Consider the following 16,654-nt stretch of genomic DNA (forward strand, 5'->3'; position numbering starts at 1 on the left):
CACTTTTTCTTGAGTCGGTCGTATACCCTCAGCGCTTATGTGATGTCCTAGGTATTCAAGAGCCTGGCGGTTGAATTCACATTTGCCGAAATTCAACGTTAAGCCGAATTCATCAAGCCGTTGAAAAAGCATCTTAAGGTGTTCAAGATGTTCTGACAGATTACTACTTCCAATGATGATATCATCGAGGTAAGCAAAGATTCCCAGGTGTTGAAGAGGACGTACCACTTCCCCTATGAGTCTGGAAAACGTCCGTGGCGCGCCCGACAGTCCAAACGGAAGTCTTGTATATTCAAATTGTCCAAGGGGGCAAACGAATGCCGTCTTATGAACGTCTTCAGGAGCCACCTGGATTTGGTGGTAGGCAGCTTGAAGGTCGCACTTGGAGAAGACAGTCTTACCATATAAGACGTCTGCAAAGCTGTGTAGGAACGGAAGAGGGTAACAGCTGTCGGTTGTTTGTTTATTGACCAATTTGTAATCAATTACAAGACGATACTTGTTGCCTGACGAGCCTTTAGGAACTAGTAACGCTGGGCTTCCGTAAGGTGAATCACTGTAGCGGATGATTTCCCGTTCTAGTAAGCTGTCAATTTCTTTCTTCAAGATTTCCATTGTTTCTGGACTATAACGACGCGGGCGCGAACGTACAGGAGGACCTGTGGTATGGATATGGTGAACGATAGAATGTTTCACCGGTTTAACAGCAGCTGACAGGGGTTGTAGCAGGTCCGGAAATTGATGTAACAGATGTCCCACCGGATCTATCTGACTGAGAATGGATATTCGAAGAGGGTCATACGCCTCTGGCTCTAGCGTATATTGTTGTTGGTTGGGAACATCTATGAGCTGCTTCGCTTTAAGGTCCAAGACAAAGTTGTAATTGGTGAGAAAATCCGACCCCAGGATGCAAAACGGTGTGTCCGCCAGTACAAACTCAAAGGGATAAGAAAAGCGAGGGTGCAGAGAAACATTAAGCTGTTTAATGCCATACGTAGTAATGAGCGTTTTGTTGGCTGCAAACAGCGGCTCTTTTGATTCTCGATTAATTTTGTCAGCTGCTCTGGCCGATAACAGCGAATTTGAAGCCGCGCTATCAACATAAAAATGAATGTCATTGCAGTAATCATATACAGTCAACAAAGGGCAGCCTCTTGTGGCAGCTATTGCGGTCGACGGGGCTGTGCGTTCTATTGTTGATGCGTCGGCCGCCAAGCGTTTTTTGACGCTTGTGATTGTTTTTTCCACATATAGCATGACGGGTGACAGCAGCGCGCATCTCTTCCAAAACGCGCGTGATAATAACATAAGCCGTCAGAGCCACGGGAAGCACCAGGGTAATTACCCGGGGAAGCACCATCGTAACTGTTGCGTTGGTATTCTCGTTTCGGAAAGGTGGCAGGCGAATTTGAAAACCTGTCGTTGCGTCTGTTCGTGAAGGAAGGACCGCTTGGTCGTTGGTCATCTCGATCGCAGACATTGTAGTTGCCTGATTCGTGGAACCGTCCATTGTTTGCGTGTGACGATCGTTGTTGCCAAGACGTGTTGGATGCTTTGCGTTGGTTGGCTGGATTCTCGTTGGCGTAGTAAGGATTTCTTGGTCCGAAGCTCTTCGTTGCATATTGTTGTCCATCTGTATTAGTGATAGCAAGCGAAAGGTTGTTCCGTGAAGTTTGCGGTTGTTTGAGCAACAATAATTCGTGTGCCTTATTTGCGAGGCTCTGTAGATTTTCGTATTCCACGCTGGCTAGCGCAATTGCGACGTCTGGCGGTAACGCTTTGAGAAATTTTGCACGAATCAGTTTAACAACTGGCGGAGTGAGATTCTCTTGACCGACTGCACTCATCAATTCCCGCATTAAATGCTTGGGTGACTGACCATGTAGCGTGAGGTCAGTCAACAAAAAATCCAAATGATCCTCACGTTTATCAAAGTTCCTCGAAATTTCGTTGATCAAGGTGTCGTAACAGTCCTGGGCCGACGCGGAAGGCAAACGAAGTAATGCGAGGTCTGTAGCCGGTATCGCTTCTACTGCTAGCAAGTAACGGTTTGTTTGCGAAGCGATGCGATACAGAGAAAATTTGTGTTCCAGGTGGGAGATCCATGCTTCGGGATTGAATTTCCAAAAGGTAGGAAGCTTGACGTGTGAAAACAAATCATTCCTCGAAGTAGTGTCCTGTGTCCGCGCACTTATCAGTTCTTTCCTGTCAGTCCCCAGGCCAGAGGGTCCGGGCTCCTCATTGCTGGAGGGCTCCGCCGATGGTTCTTCGTTTTCGCCTGACATGGTCTTTTCCTGAATTGACTGTTCGGGCCGTGGGGTTGCTCGTGTGCTAACGTGATACTCTGTCTTAGCTTTGCCTGGTACAGAAGTCAATTTCCGTAATGTCGGCAACTTTTTTGGCATTTATCAGAACCGATAAAATTTCGCCGACACCCCGCAAAACTGTTGGGCACAAAAGATCCCGAAAAGAATTTTCACGACAAGACTTTTATTGCATATTCTAGCGCGGTGTAAAATGACAGCCTAAGCGAAGTGAGCATGCATTACAAGCTGGGCTGGTGTGCATGCATTTCAATTAGGGTTGCAGCTATTTTTAAAGAGAACATGCAAAATTCACTTACCAGTGAAGAACGGGGTTTGTAGGGATTGTTGAAACACGTCGTGTCCACGTCGGTTGTCACCAAAATGCAGAGGCACTGCTGCTTGATTTAACTAGCTATTCGGTCTTAGGTTACCTGCCGAATTAATGATCTGACTCCGTGGTTGCGTGCGGTTAGAAATCTCTAACCTTAACGTGTTACTACTGTTACTAGCCGAAAGCTATTACGATTAACAGATACAGTTTATCAGAAAACAATCCTTTATTGTAGGAACTGTACAGGTTCCGATTAATATGACACAAGCACAAACTTAGCATTCACCAATTAAAACAAGTCTAACGAATTACATTTTAACACGACTGACGTAATACGTTCGTACGATTCGATATCTCTCTGTCTGCGCCGTACTCGCGTATCAGCACGAGTTTATAAAGCGGAGCGATGTGAACGGAAATATTCAACACAATATACACGAACATTTCAGAATGTGTGAACGATAAAGGCAAAGCGTTGGCAATGGGAATTACATTCAGTTAAAACTAGGATGTTATGAAATCACCTGGTAACGCACTAAACAGCGTTTTCACATAAAGTTATTTAGGGCAGTTTCCAAATATTAAACGACAATAATTGTGGTTTCATCAAGTTGCAACTGCAGCTAGATTGCAGCTTGCAGAAATGCTAGTTGCAGTTTTATTATGAACAATGTTTCAGTAACTAAATGGCGCATGTTTCCACAATTCATATAGTGGTATTGGATGTGGCTCCCAAGCCACTACATTCTAACTTCTAATGTTATCTGCGGTAAAAACCGATTTACTTATTTTCTCAAGAGCTGCGTCGGTAAATAAGCCTATTTGAGCAAGTAAATAATTTTGTGGATAATTCTTATAAAAAAAAGTACCAGCCAGACTAAATTTGAAACAGCCGTGTGCGGCGGGTAGTATAACAAGATAACCAACTTTCAAATAAAGGTTAAACGCGTGTAGGCTCCTTAACTCAGGTAACACACGCAACTTAATTTGACTTGTCTTGAATCAAACATTTGTTCTGACTTACAGCTTGTCACGATTTACCGCAACTCATAATCTTTCAGCAAAGACAATGGTTGTCACGATTTCAATCTACCGAATATAACTGACAAAATTAGGTGATAGATCGAAATGTTAATGTGATCAACCAAATTTATTTTACACGGCAAGGGTTACGCTATACCTTTCGCCCTTCCCGGAGTTTTAAGAAGAAACTCAAAACAAAAGTCATTTGGTTTTGTGGCATTTTTGTATCTTATTTAGACTACAGAGTTTAAAAGTGGCCCTAAAAACTATCAGGCTTACAATTCGCTGCGTGCACCATAGGAACGTCGTCTATGCTAGGTATATCCTTAGAACAAGCGATTTTGAGATTCTAAATTGCACCTAAATTAAGTTAGATAGTCGAGCGTTTATCCACCCGCCAGAAGTCAAATTTCAAAATACCTGTCGTCATATACGCAACCTACCAGCCTACAGTACTATGCTGGTATGAATTCGAACACTTCTTTTGACGACTACCTAAAATTTACATTTGTGTTGTGTGCTGAAATTTATCAGAAAAACTCAATTCATTGGATTTTCTTTTACGACTTACAACCAGGGGAAGCTCTTCGATGAAACCAATGACGCCTCTGGTCATCACAAGTGGGATCACAAGACGCAGTTTATTTGATGTCATTTTAAAAACAAACGTTTGATCACATGATGTGACGAAGGGACCATTGCCATTGTAGCTTTTGTTCGTGATATGATTAAAAACAAATCGCACAATGGTATTCTAATGCTTCTATACCAAACCAACCTTCCAAAAAGAATGAGTGGGTGACATGAGTCTAGTGCTGCAGTGCACAACGACGCCATGCATTATTATACTTGAACCCCACTTCCCAAATTATGACGTCATTTGGTTGGGCAGTGGGCACTTCTGCACTAGACCGGTTAGAGTTTTGGTAGCCGATGTGATGGTCTAAATATTAAGTTTACCTTATTTTCTAGAGTATTCACAAAATTGTTCATTACTCTGCTAGCATAGGATGATAGTTGATAGGAAGACAAGCTGTAAGATTACTTGCTCAATGCATAAATTCGGAATTAATGTATAAGGTAGACCAGTGCTATTATTTGCCTATCCACAAAAAAGAAACAGTTAAATAAAATGTAAGCATAATTGAAATTGTACGTCTTCTAAGTCCTGGACTAACATTGATTTGGTACTCAAAATTTAAGGGCAACTGAGGAAAATAAGATTTTTCTATCGAAAAGAAACAAAGTTGAGGAACATCTTGTTTTGACGAATGTCAAGTTGAAAACTGACACTATAAGACAGTAGACAGAGTGAATCACCTCATTTATGCACAAAAACTATCAACCTGTATAATGTAACAAGCTTTTTCTCATTCACACGGATTTATAATAAATAAACAAGGCAAAGTTAGTTGTTTATTTGTTTGAATGCCGATTTACATTAAAAATAATAAGAAATTGCTCTCCAATGCAAATACACCATCATGCAAAGTTTTATGGTTTTGCCCACAAAATTGCTTGTTGAAAATACTATGCTTTCCATCCTGGCTCACATGTCCAATTTAAATGTGTTTCTATGCTTTTATGTAAGTTAGACTGTAGCGCTAATTAATCTTGAAGCATTCATATAACTTTTAAATACTGACATTGTCATGCCTCTTTTCGGCAAAAATAAAAAGAAAGAAAAGAAATCTAGTAATGGTGAGTGTGTATGATAATTTGTATATCTATAAATAAAAAAATCGGCATGTTGTCTCAAAGTAATTTCTTGCCTCAGAATTCTAATACCATGTGTTTTAATTTTCAAAAACAGTGATGTTACAGTGAAACGTGTGTTATATGATACTGCGCATCCTCTCACAAGTTTCTTTCTGATACTATGTTTCTATGTATAACATGCATATCTGCAGGTCCTGCATCTTACCCCACTCAAGGAAGTGTTGGACAGCCTGGTCCATCAGCACCTCCACCAGGTACCGCTTTTGGTAACATTAATCATAGGGGGGTTGGTTAGTCAGTTCAACCCATGGATGATTCAATTCTGGAAAAGTAAAAGAGACATTTCAACCTAAGGATTATTCAGTTCAGAGATGTTCAATCAATCATTTTATATTTTGTCAAAAGCATGGTGGGGATGAAAAATCAAGTTATTTGTTACTAACACACGGCAATGAACAGGACAAAGTGCATAAAAGTGTATATTTGCTGGTAACAACTAGCGTGGCCACTAAAGTTATAATAAGTTAAATCCATAAAATACATGTTGAAAAAGCGAAAATTAAGCAGACGAGCATGTGATGTGTTCAAGCAACTGATGAATGAATGTTGGTTGTCCTGTGGTTTAATTGACCTGGAATCATCAGAATTTTCTGATGATTCCAGGTCATCAAATTAGAATTTTCTGTGATATTTTGGTTACTTTGTTTATACTGTTTTTAAACAGTTTCAATTTGTAACATTTAAAATCTTGGAATTGGCCAAACTGCAATTTTAAATTTTTTCTCATCTAGCTAATTCAGAGATTTTAGAAAGCACAAATGTGCACTAAGATCTTAAAAAGACTGTGTTTTATATTTGCGGCTTAAACTTTGACAGACTCTGTTAAATTGCTCATCCCTGAATTTGTAGATCACAAGAACTATTTTAATGAATCACCAATTATTTAAAAATAACTATTCTTGAAACTGACTTATAGTCTTGTAACTAGTTAAAATAAGCTCAGTAAGTAGCCTATAGCATAATTGTTGTTATCAGGTTTGTATGTACACATATATGTATAGTTCATTCCTGAGCATCAAAAATTTTAAACTTTTTAATTGAAGTTGTATTCATAAATGCTTCCTTGCTCTTTCAAGGTGCACCACCTCCCTATTCTGCACAAGCTTCTCCGCCGCCACCAATGATGCAAGCTCCTCCAGTAGGTTATCCTCCGGTTGGAAATCCACCTTCTGGAAATCCTTTACCTCCCCAGGTATACCTTGTATCTATCACGCAATAATGAGTTGTTATTCAGCAAACTTGTGTTGATTAATGCAGTAAGTTATGTGATGTTTATGTTTAAACAACAACTGCTTTTGTAGTATTACCCACCACCTGGTCAAGGACCACAGGCACAGTTTGCTGCTGGCCAGACTGTTGTAGTAAATGGTGGATTTGATGCTGGCGCACGTTTCGATCTTCAAGGACCATCACTACCAGTAATTATGAGCAAAATACTTCGTGCTTGTATAATGCTTCAATATTTTTTCAACTGATAGTGAATTAAATCAAAGCAATATAAAGCTCACGCAAGCCAATATAAAGACCCAGAGTGAGAACAATGCATTGCATCCTAATTTCTCAATCCTAACACTCAATCATCCACTTTTTGCAGCCACCACCACCAGGTTGTCTACCGACGGCAGCACAAGTAGCTGCATCGCAAGGACAAAATGTTGTCGTCACACAACAGAAAGCGGATTTTTTCTCGGGTGGTTCTGGTGCTGGATATACTTTTTGGTAGAAAGAAAATTTAAGTCTCAAAGCAACTTTTGTTTTAAGATACTGCGCTTATTTTTGATTTAACTTAAACAAATTTTTGTGGTGAATCCACCTTTATATGTCGCCTGTGTTTGTTTAGTCTTGAAGTTTTGTTTGCAGCAGATATAGTTTTTATTTCCGAAACATACACAAATATGTATTTTTGTTCCATTGTAATAGAATTTTGTGTTAACTTCCATTTTACCTTTGCATTGTTGTGTTGTTCAGTGGTGTCTTATGTTATAATAGTGTGAATTACCTATCGTAAACTTCCATGTTTTGTTTTTTCAATATCGTTCAAGTGTTAAGTTTCAACAGTCCTATATTCTTTAACTTACTACACACTTTGAAATATTGCCTGCATTAAAACATTTCCTGTAAGATTTTATTCTAATAAGTTGCAAGCAAATTTCTTGAGAGGCGTAGTACGTATTGCTAACAAAATATAATTCATTCCAAGATAGCTAAGTTAGCGTAAGTACTTTATACGTAAAACTGAATCTGCGAAATTGAAAACAAGATGTCGAACAATGAAAAGAAGCAACCCATTCCAGGTATGGATTATGTTTCGTCTTGCTAATGTCAATTGCTTTACCATCAAAATATTTGTGGTTAGTAATGTTGGAAATGGACATGTTTTATTGCCAGAAAACACTAATGCCGTAGAACTTTATGAATTGTTATAAACAATGCATCGGTTTAATGATTATTTTATAGGTGCATCATATTCATATCCTACACAAGCTCCTTTAGGACAGCCTGGGCCATCTGCATACCCACCACAAGGTAATAAACAGAGTCTTGTTGTGCTATGATTGGTTTGTTAAGCAAGTCCTCTTGGAAATGTTTTCAGATGCAACAAAATAACACAGCTGTACACCATGGGTACCATTTTCAATTGTTTTTGTAAAACATTTTTCATAGGTGTGCCATATCCACACCAGGGCCCACCACCTGCATACTCAGCGCAGCCCCCTTCTTATGCCCCACCTGCACCCGCTGGTTATCCCCAGCCTCAACCCATGCCCCAACAGGTTTGATGTTTTTGCCTTCTATATGATTTAGACAGACACGTTGTATCATGAGTGGTGACATTGGCCAGTTATATGCTCATTTTGCTGATGTTTTTTAGTATTACCAACCAGCAAGATCACAGGTTCCTCCGGCGACGGTCGTTGTACAGGGAGGTTTTGATGCCGGAGCTAGGTTTGATCATGGCAGCAGTTCATTACCGGTATGTAAGAGTAGAATATCACTGTGATATTCCGTAAACAGAGTACCCTAAAGTGAGCGGTATGTTCAAAATAAGTTGTTCTTATATGAAACTACACTATCAACTGTACATTCTGGTAAAATATTTTTGAAAAATAATTCGTAGTTATCGGAAAAATAAAATCGCAAAAAATTTTAGTTTTTGGCCTTCATTGTGACGTAGATTAAGGCTCTTGTTAAGTCATGGATTAGTCAAGTTGCTTTACAATATACTACTGCTGTTGCTTTCCTTACATAGTCACCTTAAGTCAGAAGTGTAGGTCACAGGAGTTATGTCCAATTAGACGCCATGTGAACAAATTTGCTACGTGAAGCATTGTAATTGAATAAATTACGTTTGTTTTAAACAAAAAATTTGGTAGCCCAAATATTTGAGTCTGAAGTTATGGCATCCTTTGGACCACATAGGCTACTCGTCAAACATAATGGTTGTTGTGGTTGGGCTATAGGCTGTCAAGCTATTGGCAGTTAGAGGAATCAATACAGCTTTAACAGATGCATACGTTATATACTGCACAGTAGGTACTGCTAAATTTATGAATTTGCAAATGTTGTCTGTGATTACGTATGACATCACAAGAGTCTTGATCTAAGTCACAATCAAGGCCAATTCTTTTGCTTATAATTACCTAACCAAGAAGTTAGTTATTTTTCATAATTATTTTACCAGAATATTCAGTGAGTAGTGACCTTTCATATAAGATCAACTTGTTTTTGGACCTACGAGTAAACCTGAAAGGCGTGATTTTCTTAAATAGATTACCCTCGAGGGTTAGTGTTGAGTGATTTGTTGAACAACAATACAGTACAAATGTTCACATTTAAAAGCTTCCTTTTACTACGTATAGAAATGTTCACGCACAGATGATCTAATAATAATAAACTGTATTGTGATTTGGTCTTGTAGCCTCCCCCACCAGGCTGCATGCCCACAACAAGTCAAATGGCTGCAGCACAAGGGCATAATGTTGTTGTCACTCAACGTAAAGGCAACTTCTTGTCTGGGGGCTCGCACGGTGGATATACCTTTTGGTGAAAGTCTAACCGCACAGGATTGTTGTCGCACTTAGTTCATATGCTTCATAATTGTGCTGTAATTTTATGAAATTAATCAGAATAATATCGTCAATTGCATTTATGTTTCTTGTCTTCTTCGCCACGCCTGGTACACTGATGCTAGCCCACTCTCACGTAGTAGTAGTAGATGATAATATAGAATTTAAATCCCACACTAAATTTTGCATTTGTGCCGTCAAATTGTCAAGATGATCATTCTTCATTCGCAAAGATATTTCTAGTTCCAGTTTCCGACTTTCTAATGCCTAAAATATGCAGAAAAACACTGAGTGTGCTCAACTGTGCATTGTGTACATTAAATGTTGCAAGTTTAATTGTTACGGAATTATTGATATTAATATTAAATGATTAAATACCGAAACAATGCTTTGTTTAGTGAGATTATTGATGTAGCATTGTAAGGGCTATGCTAGTGCAGGATTAGGAGAGACAAATCACCTGTTCTCTGGCAGATTTTGGAGGATTCTCTTTGTCACTACCACCATTTCCACTTTAAAATAAATAAAACAAATAATTAACTCAGAGTTGAGGCCTTTTTATTAGATTTACGAATATTATTAAAGTAGAATTGAACCTCAACCACATTCTGTGACTGGTTTCTTCATTTAGAATCTAATTTTCTTGGTTTGCATGCTAGTAAACACCCATAGTTCACACCAATTACACATCATACCTGTTGCTCATCAATGGAACGAGGTTACCCTTGTATTGCTCCAAGTCACTGGTGTGCTTCTGACACTCTGTGTAGATGACTCTAAGCCTCTTGAAGAGAGGATCCATCTTGGCCAACAGATCTTTGAGTTTCATAATTCTGTCTTGTGCATTTCGTGTTCCTGTTACTGTTCCATTGGGTAACTGTGTTAATTTCAGTGCCTGAAACCACACAAACAGAAGGCTTATTACTTCAAGCTACACACAGTTCACTCATCGTGTTGTCCTTAGATCAATTATTATCTAATTAGTAAGTACAATACATACAAAGTTATTAATATGAAACAGACAATATACCATGTACACATTATAACATTATTCTTTAAAGGCAAGTTATGGTATTAAAATATAAAAACTTTTAACGATACCATCAACATTTTCTTCAGTATTGATATTAATTTTACCATCACGATTACATTTTTCACCCAAATTTACGTGCCTAAGCGTTACATCAAATGTCTCAATGTTGTGTTTAAGTCAATACAAAAGTAAAATATATCACAATGTAAATGGACAATGGTACCGATAACAGAATATGTAAATACCTGAAACATTTCGTGTGTTTTTTGAGTGATTTCTTGGACAGTGTCTTGTCCTGCTTGGCATAAACCCAAAGGGGTTATCTTTGGTTTGTTTTCCTCTGCACTCATGATGTTATCTTACAAGATTATCACATTGTAGTCTAATTACAATAAATCTTAAAAATGTTTTCCAATAAAATATCTTTTCCGAACAAAAAAATGGCACATAATAAAATTATTAAGAGTATATGTAGAAATTTGATTAGAGCAAATTAGATACTATCGTAAAAGTGAGCAAATAAAAACTGGGTACACAAAGTTAGATTTCTCAGCAAAATCGATTGAAATTTTGGGTCGAATCACTGTATTTCTATCGTGTCGCATCAATTAGCTCAAAATTACTACTAATTCAGGCCAATTGAGCTGAGCAAATTAGATACCATCGTAAAGGTGAATAAATTTATATTAATATTAGCAAACGAAAAAGTGGGAACACCGAGTTAAATTTCGCAGCAGAATTGATTGAAATTTTTGGGTCGAATCACCATTTCCTGTCATGCTGGTGGTGGATGGAGTGTTGTTCAAGTAAAATTTGTTTTAATTGCAAAGCTAATCATTTTTTTCTTTGTTTACCGATTTTATGCCTTATATTATACATTACTTCGTTGTAGTTAATGCTTGTTGACTACCTGGTATGGATGCTTAATTCACGCATGTTGCTTTGCTACGCGTTTGTGCGCGGCTGAGCCGTGTCGCTTTGCCCTTTTGTTGCTTTGAATTCCATGATCTTGGTAGGATTCTGCCAGAATCACGGTGATAAAAAGCACAAGAATAGCATTACCTAAAATTACCAGCGAGCAAGAAAATGTGACAAAGCCTCAAGTCTTAGAACGTGCAAGAAATTAACTACAGTGGTGCTAAAATATTAACAGAAGCATAACACGGCCTCCACACCAGATATTGTGATACCAGGCAATAACCAACAATTGTAATCGAACAAAAGCTTGATTGGTCACGTCAGATACGAATGACGTAACAATATGAATATCATAATTACAAAGAAACGGGCGGATTCGAAACGCTTGTATAGGAAAAGGACGCAAGGAAATTAAACGTTAGTTGTTTGTGTTAACTGTAACATTTTCAGATTTGTAAACCAGCCCGAGAGGCGTAGACCTGGCAATCCTGGTCTAATTAACGTTTACTAGTTACTCCAGCACTTCTTTCACAAAATAGCCTACAGTATTGTATTTATTTATATTTATTTTTCGCCATTAACTGAGCGGAGCGAAAGTTACGACGCTAACCGTTGTAGTTATAGCACAACAAAACACATGTTCATGAACAGCTAACGAGCAGGAGTAGTGCTTTCAAACTCGCCAAGCACATTGCGGTTACTGTAGGTACCTATCGCAAAAGTGAAAACTGCAAATGAAATTTTTTGCTTTGAAATGCACATGAACTTGCTGCATGGTTTTTCATTTGACTTCATCGGTTTTTATGACTTCTTTCCTAACGTCGACTTTACGTTTATCTGTATTGCTATACTGATATGAAAAAGTGTTTTGTATTTTCGTTGAAAACGTTTTAGGAAGTGCCGAAGCGGAACCACTAGTAAAACTTTAAGTCCCGTTAGGTACCGTATTGATGTACTCTAGGCACACCATTATATAGAGTTGGAACCATAGATATCCTATAAAACACTAGATTGTTCTTCTTATTATTGTGTTTTATAGGATATCTATGGTTGGAACCGTGGTGAACTGGTAGTAAAGGTGTACGATATATGGGCTCGCAGGGGCGGCACCAGAGATATCAATTTGGTTTGTTATGGTTATGATGTGTTTAATAATGCTGTTTTAAGCTGAAAACATGAAGATTAATGATAAACAGCTCGCTTACTATGCTTCCTGTCACGTGCCACCGGATAAAGAAGGTTGGTTATGGAAGAAAGGTGAATTAAATACGAGCTATCAGAAGCGCTGGTGTGTTTTGAAAGGAAATTTGTTTTTCTACTTTGAAAGAAGGTCAGCACTTTTGTACAGTATAGCTAAAGTCTGAAATTGATTATTTTGTAAGTCTATCTGCCTATCGTGATTTATCAGTGTATGATTTTTCACTTGTTTATTGTAGGTTATGTTTAGTGGCCGTGCTAACCCTCTACTGGAAAGTTTGCATTTAGTGCGCCAATAATTGTGATGCCAAACTTTGAGCCACGCCAACGTAATACTTATAGCATACACCATAGAGCAAAATAGCAATTCTGCGTCAGAAAATTGGCGCCGCAAAAGCCAACTTTGTGCACCAGATCAATCCGGCATACAAACATACATACAAACCTTCCTGTAGGGTGCCAACCATTATTCATTTTTATTTTTCATATTTTGATTACATTATTCTTGTATGTTTTAAACCTTTGCGCTTTGCTGATTTTTCCCGCTCATTGTTTGCTGGTGGAATTGTTATTTTTTCACACTATAATGATTAGCATTTTATTTTTCGTTCCTCCACGGACAATAAATAAACAATGCAATATATGTTAAAGAATATTGTCTTAGGTTCCTAGTTTAAGCAGAAGTTTTAATAGGGCGCTATATAGTGGGAAGTATGGCTAGGGATGTGCAATTTAGAATATCGAATCGTTAAAAACCAAATCCAAGGCTATTTGGTTCGTATATTTGAAACCGATATTATTCTGATCTCAATTAGCGCCCAGAGAAATTTTAATTTACTTTGTATAATCTTTTTTTAGATGATTATTAAATATCAATCATACATGGTGTTATTAAGCGCGTTGGTTACTACTGGGAATGGAAAATGCGAACCCAAGCCCGAATAGATTCGGTTTTGGGTATATCGGTTAAGTTGTAAAACAACAGCAAAATTGCAAAATTGTGCTGTGCGATTGTGGACAAAATTGCAACACCATGATGACAACTCGGCTCATTGTTGTCAGCTTGATAAACAAATTGTTTATGTTGAACCACCATAACCTAGTACTGATGTGCTTAGTGTTGTATGTTAATGTTGTTTACTTTTTGACATTAACTTTGCGGAGGAGGAATTGTGTGTGCTATTTTTTGTTAACTACTGTACATAAAAGTAGTCTTATGGTTCCGTTCCCACGCTTAAAAAAGAACGTCACCTCTGAGATCGCTCCTAAAAAAAGGAGCGCACTCATGCCCATCTCTGCTTATAATATTCGATATGTTGTTGTGGTGTGATGTTATCACAAAAGGTCAATTAATAAACTTGGTGTATTTGCAGTTAAAACTTAGTGGTCATAATGTGAGTTTTGTAGTTATTCGTAGTATTAATTAGACTGTGATATTATAATGACTGATTGATTTGCTCAAGCTGAACACACAGACGAACAAAACACTCCAAAAACCTTAACAAAAAATCAAAGTCGATCTACCGAACGTAGTAAATTCAATATATTCATAGTTATTTGAGAATGTAACAAAAGCTTGAGTGGGTGCTTTAACTGGTTAATGACATTTTTAAGTAATATTGTATGGGGACAGGAACAATACACACTAAGCCTTTTAATTTTTCTCGATTCTTCCTTATTCCCCCCTCCACACCTTCCCTGATAGTAGTCAATAGTCCTTCTTAAGCCCATTTTGATTTACGTGCTTGCATTGCACATCTTGAGTTCTTCTTCTAAATGCAGTTTCGTGTTGTGAATTCTAGACAGTAGTAGTGAAATTTTTTGCAGGTATGATCGTGAACCAATTGGTGTGATAATATTGGAGAATTGCTTTGTGCAGCTATCCGAAGGGGCTGATTCAGCATATACATTTTCCATACATTTCACTGGTGATGGCACAAGAGTATACAAGTTAACTTCTGAAAATGATGAGGCTTGTACAAGTTGGATTAAAGCATTATCAAGCTGTAGTTACAGGTTAAATATTTGCACTGTATTCTCAAAATCTCACTAATAATATTTTAGAGAAATAGAAACTACTGGTATTGTACTAAAGATAATATTTTGACACTTTTTTGTTCGAATCTTGCATTTCTTTAAGTGTATTTGTATTCTTCTTTCAGATACATGCAAATTCTGGTAGAAGGTGTGGAGCGTGATGTTGAAATGCTTAAGTCCAAAATAAAGTTGTCACAATCAAAACTACGGTCTCTTACACCCAGTTCCTATTCAGACAATAGTGTTAAATCTACAACCAAATCCGATATAAGCATTCATGAGAACCATTTTGCCTTACCGCCTCCTAAATCCAGCTCTTTGAATAATATTGTGGATTTAAATGACGGTGATTCTTTGAGTGATGATGATGATGATGATTTTTTGAGCTTCAGTGTATTTCAAAATCAAAAGACATCGAATAAATTGACTCGCTCTCGTTCTTCTAATGAACTTAACAATTCAGATGATTCTCCTCAAATGAGAGAAAAACTGAAGCTGCCATCGGCAAAAGTACGGAAATCAGTGATGAAGAAGATTAGTCCACATCTTGGAAGGAAGAAGAACGTTCAGTCGAAAAATGCAAAAAATAAAGTTGGAATGACATATCATAAAAACCAAAGTCACATTTCTGAAGAAGAAGTTAACGATTCTTTGATTTCTTTCAAATTTCTTGAAATGCACGGAAAATTTCGAGAGGATATTATTTTATTTCTTTCATCATAAAAGCATGTCCAAATAAGGTAGCAGAGTGCTGCTGGCCAGTTCTCACGATACGTGTTCCACCGGTATAACTTCACCTCACCACTGGAGTGTTAAAATGTGCAATAAACACAGTATGTCATCCTGAAGTGAGATCTTCTCCTGTAATATCTTGTTATCTTGCATGAATCAGTGCTTTCTACTATGGTGGTGGTCACAATGGTGTTTATAATTTTTTAACAATATGAGTTTTGTGAGTTTTACAATAATCTTTCACTTCTAATCATTTGTAAATTTTTAAGTGAATAAAGATTTCCTGATTTATAGAAAGTTTAAAAAGTTATTTCAGTTCCAAAATGATCTACACTCATGATGTCATATCATGCATTTCTTCACATGCTTTGCTATGTGTTCAGCATTATGTGCTTGCTAAGCACAAATAGTGGTTTTATTGTTTATTTAAAATAGGTAACCAGTAATTTTTTTGTAACTTTGTAAACACTAGTTCAAGTTTTTGCATAAGGTGTGCATAGTGCATGTGCTATATAGCATAATTTGCCTTGAATAAATGGAGCAATGTTTACTGGCTTATGAAACTTCGTTTGTTTTCCTTTGTGCATTCCGGGTTTATATAAGTTTAACTTGCGGTATTTTTCAAAATTTTGTTGAGCCAATTTCGAATAAAAAATCCAGATTGTTTTTAAAAATTTAAATTGAACACGTGTCAAATAAAAGTAATTACATCTGCATGAGGTGATTTGATTATGATATGATATGATACCTTCACATTCCTCCTTCTCTTATCGTTTTATTTATATTTCTAACACTAGTTTTCACGATTTTTTAATGCTTTATTTTATTGTCGTTTCAACACGTTATGCCTAGTGGCCTACCTATAGCTTTTAAAACCATTTTCCTTTAATATTATAATAATAATAATCTTGCCAAAGTTATTTTACTCTATAATTATAACCTTGGTTGTAATGTCACAGTAGTAGCCCAGTAGGTGTCACATATTTATAGTTTTTAATTCTGTAACGAGGTTTTGATTGTAATCAGATTATACAATTACTGCATCATCATTATTTACAAAATATCTTTTCGTCAACCTGTGCTAATCTCAAAATAATGCATCATTATCATCTGTAAGTTCTCATCTGTAAAATGCATTCCATTTCTCTCCATGCATGCATTGACACAATTTTGCATTTGCTATTTTAATAAACCATGACATATACTTTCAAGTGGTCACAGAGCAGATTTC

At 37.3% G+C, this 16,654-nt stretch overlaps 4 protein-coding genes across 5 annotated transcripts; 3 read left to right on the top strand and 1 right to left on the bottom strand.

Moving 5' to 3' along the window:
• The first annotated feature begins 4,807 nt into the window (after positions 1–4,807).
• LOC143449239 (uncharacterized) lies at positions 4,808–7,643 on the top strand. 2 transcript variants are annotated; one of them, XM_076949353.1, is made up of 5 exons: positions 4,808–5,361; positions 5,485–5,633; positions 6,516–6,631; positions 6,741–6,857; positions 7,034–7,643. In XM_076949353.1, exons 2-5 carry the CDS (start codon positions 5,540–5,542, stop codon positions 7,160–7,162), a joined length of 456 nt encoding a protein of 151 aa, XP_076805468.1. In that variant the 5' UTR covers positions 4,808–5,361; positions 5,485–5,539; the 3' UTR covers positions 7,163–7,643. The 2 variants fall into 2 exon arrangements, with proteins under 2 accessions (XP_076805468.1, XP_076805467.1); XM_076949352.1 differs by having other exon boundaries at positions 4,976–5,361; positions 5,571–5,633.
• LOC143449240 (DAZ-associated protein 2-like) lies at positions 7,595–9,500 on the top strand. Its single transcript, XM_076949354.1, has 5 exons — positions 7,595–7,733; positions 7,897–7,965; positions 8,104–8,213; positions 8,312–8,413; positions 9,359–9,500. The coding sequence occupies exons 1-5, from the start codon at positions 7,700–7,702 to the stop codon at positions 9,485–9,487; spliced, it is 444 nt and encodes a 147-aa protein (XP_076805469.1). The 5' UTR covers positions 7,595–7,699; the 3' UTR covers positions 9,488–9,500.
• Positions 9,224–12,046, bottom strand: LOC143449238 (mediator of RNA polymerase II transcription subunit 30-like). Its single transcript, XM_076949350.1, has 4 exons — positions 10,785–12,046; positions 10,202–10,401; positions 9,967–10,018; positions 9,224–9,773 (listed from the first exon to the last, which is right to left on the bottom strand). Exons 1-4 carry the CDS (start codon positions 10,887–10,889, stop codon positions 9,639–9,641), a joined length of 492 nt encoding a protein of 163 aa, XP_076805465.1. The 5' UTR covers positions 10,890–12,046; the 3' UTR covers positions 9,224–9,638.
• A 482-nt stretch (positions 12,047–12,528) lies between these two features.
• LOC143450380 (uncharacterized) lies at positions 12,529–16,634 on the top strand. The gene is made up of 3 exons (XM_076950900.1): positions 12,529–12,787; positions 14,482–14,670; positions 14,817–16,634. The coding sequence occupies exons 1-3, from the start codon at positions 12,633–12,635 to the stop codon at positions 15,412–15,414; spliced, it is 942 nt and encodes a 313-aa protein (XP_076807015.1). The 5' UTR covers positions 12,529–12,632; the 3' UTR covers positions 15,415–16,634.
• Positions 16,635–16,654: the final 20 nt, after the last annotated feature.

Source organism: Clavelina lepadiformis, chromosome 3 (genome assembly GCF_947623445.1).
Source record: "Clavelina lepadiformis chromosome 3, kaClaLepa1.1, whole genome shotgun sequence".
NCBI lineage: Eukaryota > Metazoa > Chordata > Ascidiacea > Aplousobranchia > Clavelinidae > Clavelina > Clavelina lepadiformis.

Bases quoted from the DNA above. Each gene is read 5' to 3' on its own strand.
- LOC143449239 (XM_076949352.1), top strand. From the start codon at position 5,313: ATGCCTCTTTTCGGCAAAAATAAAAAGAAAGAAAAGAAATCTAGTAAT. The intron at 6,632-6,740 runs GTATACCTTGTA...CTGCTTTTGTAG, and splicing joins GAAATCCTTTACCTCCCCAG to TATTACCCACCACCTGGTCA. The intron at 6,858-7,033 runs GTAATTATGAGC...CACTTTTTGCAG, and splicing joins TTCAAGGACCATCACTACCA to CCACCACCACCAGGTTGTCT.
- LOC143449240 (XM_076949354.1), top strand. From the start codon at position 7,700: ATGTCGAACAATGAAAAGAAGCAACCCATTCCAG. The intron at 7,734-7,896 runs GTATGGATTATG...ATTATTTTATAG, and splicing joins AAAGAAGCAACCCATTCCAG to GTGCATCATATTCATATCCT. The intron at 8,414-9,358 runs GTATGTAAGAGT...TTGGTCTTGTAG, and splicing joins ATGGCAGCAGTTCATTACCG to CCTCCCCCACCAGGCTGCAT.
- LOC143449238 (XM_076949350.1), bottom strand. From the start codon at position 10,889: ATGAGTGCAGAGGAAAACAAACCAAAGATAACCCCTTTGGGTTTATGC. The intron at 10,402-10,784 runs GTATTTACATAT...GTGTGGTTTCAG, and splicing joins AAACACACGAAATGTTTCAG to GCACTGAAATTAACACAGTT. The intron at 9,774-9,966 runs GTGATTTGTCTC...TGCATATTTTAG, and splicing joins CAAAATCTGCCAGAGAACAG to GCATTAGAAAGTCGGAAACT.
- LOC143450380 (XM_076950900.1), top strand. From the start codon at position 12,633: ATGAAGATTAATGATAAACAGCTCGCTTACTATGCTTCCTGTCACGTG. The intron at 12,788-14,481 runs GTCAGCACTTTT...AATTTTTTGCAG, and splicing joins TTTTTCTACTTTGAAAGAAG to GTATGATCGTGAACCAATTG. The intron at 14,671-14,816 runs GTTAAATATTTG...TTCTTCTTTCAG, and splicing joins TTATCAAGCTGTAGTTACAG to ATACATGCAAATTCTGGTAG.